Source organism: Alligator sinensis, unplaced genomic scaffold (genome assembly GCF_000455745.1).
Source record: "Alligator sinensis unplaced genomic scaffold, ASM45574v1 scaffold515_1, whole genome shotgun sequence".
Classification (NCBI taxonomy): domain Eukaryota; kingdom Metazoa; phylum Chordata; order Crocodylia; family Alligatoridae; genus Alligator; species Alligator sinensis.
In genome coordinates this window covers 2,205,169-2,213,941 of record NW_005842096.1, presented here as the reverse complement: position 1 = coordinate 2,213,941, position 8,773 = coordinate 2,205,169, and the positions used below count along the sequence as shown (strand labels likewise).

The 8,773-nt window shown below is 40.5% G+C and overlaps 1 protein-coding gene across 1 annotated transcript in view; it reads left to right on the top strand.

Annotated features, from left to right (window-relative positions):
• The window catches only part of CEP192 (centrosomal protein 192), a 100,024-nt gene that overhangs the window by 57,173 nt on the left and 34,078 nt on the right, over positions 1–8,773 (top strand). Inside the window, 5 exon segments of the mRNA XM_025204721.1 lie at positions 767–859; positions 3,539–3,657; positions 6,865–7,041; positions 8,191–8,281; positions 8,760–8,765. Coding sequence (XP_025060506.1) covers positions 767–859; positions 3,539–3,657; positions 6,865–7,041; positions 8,191–8,281; positions 8,760–8,765 — 486 coding nt within the window.

The window sequence follows — 8,773 nt, the reverse complement described above, 5'->3', positions numbered from 1 at the left end:
GGGCTAAGCCCCCCCCCCCCCCCCCCTGCCGGTTGGGGCCCGCAGGCTGGCCCTGCCTGCCTCGCTGCGGCCCTGCGCGCCACGGCAGCAGCTCCGTGCACTGCTGCTGCAGCCCCACGCTCCGCAGCAGCTCCGCACTCTGCGCCGCTGCCGTGCGGTGGCTACCCTGCTCTCCACTGCTGCGGTGGCCCCATGCTCCACAGTGGCAGCACTGGCACCGCTGCAGGCCAGATAAAATGGCTTGGTGGGCCACATGTAGGACAAGCCTGCCCTAGACCTTTGCAAGGAAAGTAGCAGGACATGTTAATCCTTTACTGTAAATAGTTATATTTATGCAAGTTCCTGTAAATAAGTGTTTCCACACCACAAGCCTCATCAAGATACTACATGTGGCATGGCAGGAGGCTGCATGAAGCAGCTTGTTTGCCCTGAGCCAGCTCAGTTGCTGTTTCAGGCACAAGCTACAGTGTTCAACAAATAGCTACTAAAAGTTCCATAGTGTTTGTAAGAGGGCTTAACCTTCTGGTAGCTGGGTCAGAGAAGGAGGTGGCATTTTGGCAGTCATTAGAGCATAGTGTTTCTATGCTTCGATTCCAGTGAAGAAAAAACAGCTTCCGTGCTTAAATTGCATATCCCAGTTACAAAGGCTTGATGGGGAATGGGAGGATGTGCATGTGGAATGTGAATAAATACAGTAGATTTCTCTTCAGTCTTTGCGTTTACTGCATTTTCTTTGCTATAAAGTGGAAGTACTTTTTTTTTCCAGACTATATGTTTGTCAGCTAGTGTGGGTTCCTCAGCTAAACAGCAACTGCCTTTAAAGAATGCTGGAAATATTGAAGTCTATTTAAAAATTAAGGTAAGATAGCTTCTTACTAGTTTAGTAATCTTGGAAACATTGCTTCTGTGCTGCACATACTGTGTCAAAGCTGGAGGTGGCCTTAAGGATCCCATTTAACCTTCCAGTCTGGCTCTCCTTCTTTGGGACCATAGTGCTCAGAAAAATCTTTTCTTTTAAAGTAAGCATCCTGGCTGTTTTGATGAAAGTAATCTTGAAAACTGTGATTACAAGAGGAAGATTACAGCATTCTCTCTCCTCCTTTTGCTACCCCCAAAAATTTCCAGAGTTTTTATGCAAGGTAGTTATAGCTATATCAGTAGTGCTCAATCTTTTGGCCCCATGGGCCAGATGAGTAGTGTGGGCCCAGATGAGGCCCCATGCTGCCTGCATGCCCCACCTAGAAAACTGCAAGCAGAGGAACAGCAAATAATGCTGCTATCACTTCCCTGTCGCCAAGTTTACAGACCCTTGGGAGCCCTGCGGGTTAGATTATATGGCCTGTGGGCCAGGGGTTGATTTACCCTGAACTATACTTTGACTTAATTTTGTGAGGTAGTATTGAATAGCTACTTTTTTACTCCTAGTTGAAACACCCACTTTAAAACTTTTAACATTTGTAGTTTAATTTTCTGTAACTTTCCTGAAGAGTCCCTGTATAGACTGCCTATAGCAGTCTGCATGCCCCCAGGGCTGCCGTGTAGGCAGTATGCAAGTAATTGCAAGCCTGCTACAGTGGACTGGGCCAACTGAGAAACATAATTGACTGGTTCCATGGGAGTTAAAAGCTCCCAGGGTTCAGAGAGAGGGTAGCTAAGAGGCAGAGGGCAAGCAGGTCAGCTTTTGGATGAGCTCCGAGCACCATGCCAGGATTGCCTCTCCCAGGGATTTGCAAAAGACTGAAAGGCAAGCTGGAAACTGAGATACTGAGTTGCTGGAGGAACGAGAGAGAGAAGGAAGAGGGCAGGCTAGCAGCGGCAAAGCCCAGCCTGAGCACTTTTGGGGGTTTTGGGAAAAGACCCCATTCTACTTGTTTGTTTGCTTTGTTGGGGGTTTGACCCAGGGAAGCAGAGACAACAAACAAGGATTGCGAGGAAAGACTTCCTGAGCCAAGCAATTCCCTACTGCCCGACACTGCCTTGGATATGAAAATAATAACTCTCTCTTTCTTGAGTATCACATCTGCTAGTGTCAATAGGAAGTCTGTGAGGCTACCCTGTGACAGGCTAGAGCTAAGCCATAAGGACTGTGTGGTTGCCCATATTGTTAACATGGGCTGAGGAGAATGAGTTGTGCAGAGGGAGTTAGCTTGAATCTGAGAGGCAGTAGAGACATCAGGTTTTCAGCTAGTTGCTGAAGTGGTAGACTCAAGTTGGGTTGAGTAAGGAAATAATTTGCTGGGTTCTTTTCTCCTTAATTCATATACATATTTTGTAATTAAGCAAGTTTATGCTAAGTATAAAACAGCATCAAAGCTTAGATATTAGTGATAGCAAGGGCAAGCCTAGCAAGGCCCTGAATACTGGCTAACCATGTATTACAAAAGGATAATCCTATAAATCAGCTGTTATGTTTATTAAATTAAAGCTGGTAAGTATTCTGGTTCATAGCTGAAGTTACAGAAAGGCATGATAAAAATACTACTAAACCTAACTCTTCCTAAAGTCCCAAGATGAGCATTCCAAGGCTGAACCTGGCAACATGACTCAGCAGCAAGTATTAAATAATATGAAATATTGCTTTCCAAAACATGTTTCTAGTATTACATTAACTTTTTCAGTTTATACAGGAGTTTTGATAATTGCTGTATTTCCATGAGAGCTTGATCTTTGAAAATCAAGTATCCCAACTTTTCTATAATAGCAGTATATCTTAATCTTGACCTTTTAAATCTTCTCGTTTTACTTCCTATCACACTGTTATTGGGTAATGTAGGACCTTGAGTGGGTTTATTTCCATCACCCCTTGTTTTTGAGTTACTTAAGAAAAATCTCTGTCTCTCTAGTCTAGTGGCTAAATACTTTTCCTACTTGAGAGCTGTCCTCATTCTTAAGCTTGCTACCCATCCATTAAAAACCAGTTAAATGATTTCTGCTCTTCCTTTCTTTTAAAACGTGTTACTTTAGTAATAGTCATGTTGGTTTGTATTTATCCCAAAAAGATTGAACTCTTGTTTTCTCTTTCAGGAGAAAAAATTTTGGTACTTCAAAATAGCTGTTTACAAAAATATATTTTGTTCTAAATAATAGATACTCCTGCTTTAGAACAGTATGTGCTCAATGAATAGTCATGGATACTTGCATTAAAATTAGCAGTTTAGCAAGAGATGATATTGACTTGCTTTCATCCCAAATGCTTGCATCCAAAAACTTACACGACACTTTTTTCTGGAGTGCTGTCCTACCCCCTTCATTCTGTCATTGTCCTTTGGGCATATCTGTATTGGCTGCTTCAGTTTTGTGTTCTTAGCATAGTTAATTTTTAAGATGCAGCCATTTCAGAAGCTTAAATTTCATCTGAAAACAAAAGGCTTCTGTTTGAACTATTCATCTGGTACAGAATTTTGAGTAAGTGTAGGGACCCTTTTGTGAGCTTGCTCAAGTGTATATCCTAAAAGAGAAAACCAGTCAGTTGATAACAGGCTAAGAGTCTTTGTTTACGCCTACAAAATGCATGTAAAACAAATTTTCCATTTTTCAGACTTCAAATCAGGATAACTGCTTTTGTGTCCAACCTGAGGATCTGTTCCTTAAGCCTGGAGAAGAACAAGAAATAGTAGTCACATTTTCTCCAACAAGTCTAAAAGTCAATGGAGAAAGGTAATGTTATATAACCTGTTTGCTAGCCTATTTAGCATAAATGGTATAGATTATTTTTAGCCTGGGGTGGTGAACGGGTTTAAGGTCATTAACTACAGAAAAGTGCTAATTTTTCAAATCTTCTTGTGTGCAGACCTTTTCCCATGTAACGCAAAGCATGTTGTTCTTGCCAAGCTACACCAGCATTTCAGGTATCTTAGTTCTTGGAAATCTCCTTTATTCCTAATTTAGCTTGCCTAGAGTTTAAAGAGATTTGGCATGCTTGATGGGTCTAGCAGTCTAGAAAAGCAGGGTTGGGAGGCAAGTAAGATTCTTCCTACCATTGTATCTGTTTTCTGAAGACGGATCTCTTTGTGCTCTTCAATATTTGTGGAAAACAGTCTTTTTCTTCTTGAATTGTATTAAACCCTAAACCATCATCTGCAGAAAATAGTGCTCACTAGTTCATTAAGTGTGTTGGCCCATATCTTTACTGGGCGTTGTTCAAACCATGCTCAGAAGATGGGATTGTTCATGGGGTTTTTTCATAGCATTCGTCATATCTGCCCTCTTCCTAAAGGTTACCTTTACAACAGGCCTGTGAAACAAAATATCACCAGTTTTACATCTGCAAAAATGCCTTGCTCCTGTGACTCCCCTCTGGTCTACATATACTAACATTATTTTATGTAAATTTCCTTTTGATCCAGTAGGACCCTTTGTGTCCAATCATTTTTTCAGACCATTTTCTGAACTTGATTGTTCCGCATTCCAGAAACTGTTCATTTCTATGCCATTTGAATAACATTCTCTTCTGGCCTTTATTGTACATTACCTGTAAGGGTTAAGTGGTTCTTAAGAAAAACCGACTGCCACATACAAACCTAAAATTTGGCTACATTTCTCAGGCCCCATCTACATGTTACATTTAAGGTGGGATTAACCAGTTAATCATGCCTTAAGTAGTCACCTGGCCAACTGTTCTCTCAGTTAATAGTGTGATAAAAAGTGGAATAAGCTACAAAGTTATTCCACAAAGTATGCCTAGTAACTTTGCAGCTGCTTCCTGAAATGCCATTAACTGAATGTGTGGCTGGGAGCCCTGTCAGTTGATCAGAATTACAAGCTGGTGTGGCCCATGTGCACCTCCAGGCCTGGGAGCTCTCAGCTGATGCTGGCTCAGCTGTGAGAGCACTTGCTTCCAACAGCTGACAGGGCTCCCAGATGTGGGGGCCCCCCTATGGCTGAGAGACTGCAGCTGATACAGTGTACCAGTCACAGGGGTGCATGGAGCACCCCCCCAGCTGGGGTACCATGTCAGCCATGGTGTTCCTGTCCCAGGGACCTCTGGGGCACCCTTGCAGCTGGGATCCCAGGTCAGCTGATAGGGCTCCCAGCCGTTGGAGTTTGCTTGTTGTCAGTGCAGGGAGAGCCCAATCCTGGGCTCACCCTGCACCAGCAATGAGGCATGATGGGATTTGATTCTCAGTTCTATAGTCACCCCCCCTGTCATGCATGTGTGGCATAGCAGGAGGTGCGATTGTGTAGATCATGCATTAATTCCTATTATGCCTATATCTGCATGTGTAGAGAGGTCATCAGAGGGAACACCCAAGTGTTACAGGAGTCTTGTTCAAATTGACACATCTGACTTTTTAAAATTAAATACTTTATACATTTTCTAAGTACTAAAGTGTCCTCACAACACATTTTAGTTCATGTGACCCTTCAACATTTTTACTCAAATAAGTGCCATCTTTAAGTTGCATACAACCTTAAATCTGGTATTTTTGAACTTTTAAGAGCCTGAGTTTGGTTTAAGATACTTTATCATGTAGATTTCGTGTGTGTTCTAATGTTTTAAAAAGACAAATTGACACGCATTCCCTCACAATGATATCCGTATAGGTCGTTGACAAGGTGAGAACTTTCACAGTATAACCCATAGCTCTTGAGTCACTTCAGTTATTGGAGTGACTGAAAGCAAATAAACAGCCATCTTCTGCGTACCTGCTTCAGAGGCAAATAGGACACTTTGCAAATATTTCCTAGATATTTGCTGGTCACAGAGGAGTAGTGAGATTTGGGAATCTTAAATTTCTTTCTATGCTCTGAGCTGTTTATAGTCCAATACCTTTGCCTACTTTTTCATAGCCTTGACCTGCTTCCGAATTTTGAACTGCCCCATCCAACTCTAGGTTAGGGTCACCAGTCTGCAGCAGCTGTGTCACAAGTAGCATAAGCAGCCTCCTTGTGGCACATGGCGGATCAGTGAGGGGACAGATAAGACAGCAGCAGATAGGGCAGGCGGCAGAAACCAGTGCAACAGATTAGACAGGGGAAGGGGATTTGAGTGGGATGCCTGCCAAAGAAGTTGGCCCTTACTGATCTAACTAGTCCTACTCTCTCTTGCTTTTCTCAGTTTCTTTGCCCAGTAGATTTTTGTTTCACTCCATCCAGACTTCCTTGCATAGTCACTCCATCCTTTCTCAGCTCCTCACTTGATCTGACTCCTACCCTCTTTCCCCATTACTTTACTTCCTTCCTTTACCCTTCCTTAGGACTTCTCAATACCAATTTCCTTTTTTTTTTTTTTTTAAATTGGTTCTTTATTCCAGTCTTCTACCCTTGCTTCTGCAATGTCTAGGTCTTTATTTGGCTAGAGCTACTTTTTCCAAACTTCTGCTTAGGTCCAGCAAGGCAGGGTGGGCCATCATCAAGAGGGAAGTGAGTGGCTTCCTGCTCTTGGTTTGAACCCCAAGTTAAAGCTTTTTGTCTGTAAAAAGAGCTTTTGAGGAATCATTACAGATCAACCACAGTTTTTCAGAACTTACTACTAGGCCAAATTTGGCAGTGTTTTCAGAGGGATGAAAAGGCATGTCCCTGATATACAGGCCACCTTTTACTAAAGGTGAAGTTCCTGCTACTTACAGCCTTTTAAACAGGTTGTCAGAATTTTAACCTTTTGCTTTTGCTGCTTCCTGTAAAACAGCTTAATTATTTCCAGTTAAAATGTTCCAAGAATGAACCTGAGGCAAATATGCTCAGAAAATTTCAGTCCAAATATTAGATGTTTCTTGAATTTAAAAGCAACTGAAAACAAGATCTGTGAATGGGAAGTGAATAAGTGGTTCTACCTGCTCTGTCTATCTGCAGCACATCACCCAGTAGGTTTTTTGCATGATGTAGTCTCAACTTTATAGTCTAATTTAGATTTTTTTTTTATAGCATTTTGGAAATTCTTGTGTTGCCATCTGGGCCACAGTATGAAGTGGTGGTAAAAGGTGAGGTGGAAATCATGAGAAACAAGACTTTGGCAACAGCTCCCTTCTGCTCAGACATCCCACCTATTCTCTCCAACAAGCAGTTTGTGGCATGGGGAGGGGTTGCACTTGGACGAGCAGAGTAAGTACTAGTATTACAGTCCTTCATATCTTTGTCCTGTTTAGAATATTTGCCCTACGCTTGTTTTGTTAATGCAGTTGTACAATGCTTGTATTTAGACTTGCAATTTGAATTTAAATGTAAGGTAGACATGGCCCAAAATATACAAGTGATAATGGAGAGTGAATATGCTAAAACTGTAATTTTTATCATACGCTAGAGCACGTGCAGGATGCTTCTTCAGCCTACAACTTCACTTGTAGGATGTAGTACAAATCTATGAAAGAAATCAAATTACATGGATATGTTAGCTGCTTAGTAGGCTGAAGCAGGCCTTAAGAAATTTACACCAACTTGATTTTGAATTAAAAGTTTATTTGAATTGGTTGGTTCACTCTCTCGTCTAGTGCATGTAATGTATTTAATTTGGTTTTTCCTAAATGAATTCCTTAGCAACTAAAAATTTCTGTCTTTAAAATATCATGTACATTTTGGGTGTGTGTGTGATTGTGGGTGGGTATTTATGTGCGTGTGTGTACACACACAGGCATACACTTCAGATTTGGCACTGAATGAAGCTATGTTTAAAGCTGGAGTGGTTTTGCTGCTTTTGTATCGTTCCTGGCTTGTCCAGACAATTAGCAATTGGAATGTAACAGCTGCTGCCCTTTTGAAATGACTCCAAATGTATTGGTATGTGTATCCATAGCCTAAGTCCCTCTTGCTCATTCATCAGTCTTGATAAAGTTTATTAATTAAGGTCATATGTTAAAATGATAGTATGTAATTCTGAGAAGTCTGTTTTACTGGCAGAGTTAATCTTTTGAGAATTTAGCTTAAGTGTTCAGATTTCAAATTAGCAACATCAAGTTAAGTGATAGCTAGACTTCATTGTACCAGAAGTAGTTTTTTGTACAAGTATTTTTCTTTTCTGTTACTACACAAAAGATCAGGATAAATAGGGCCTGAGGGCACTGCATTTAAGACCTTAATTCCAGAGATTTTAGGTTCTGTAATGGTAAGTATTTTTCAAAATCTGCGATTTCCTACTTTCCACCTTCCACCCACTGGTTTCTCCCAAAAATTGACCATTCTTTGCCATGAATAAAATGGATATTTAACTTGATAGATTGCTATATAAATAATTAAACAATCTTAAATGCTTTTCAGTCTACAGAAATTAACTCTAAGAAATAATTCTCCATCTACATCTCAGCATCTACGATTGTTGATAAGTGGTCAGGATCAAGACTGCTTTCAGGTTAGATTGACAAATTCTATTTAATGTTGTTCAGAGAATCTGTAAAATCGATGCCTTTATTTTAGTAAATGTTAATGTATTTATCTGCCTAAAATAGTGTCCTTTCAGATTTTAATCTAAAAGTGCTTTTGTTACATAAGTCTTAAATATGGAGATCAGATATTGGGTACAGTGCAAACAGTAAAATTTCAAAACTCATAGTAAAGGAATAGACAGATGATCAGTGTGCATTTCAGAAGGTTTAGTCATTTGAAACTAGGCACTGCTTGTTTCACTGAGAACAGTAAAAACTAGTTTCTGCCAGTTGTTTGTGACAGTAACCTCAAAACTATTTTTTCACCCTGACTTTGAAATAGTGGTAATTTCGTAAAACTGAGTTGAATGAACTGAATCAAGATTATTAGTGGTGTATTTGATTTTATTAGAAGACTTTTTTTGTATTTGTCTTTCATTTATTAACTTGTATTTGTACTTATAGCTGCAAAGTACATT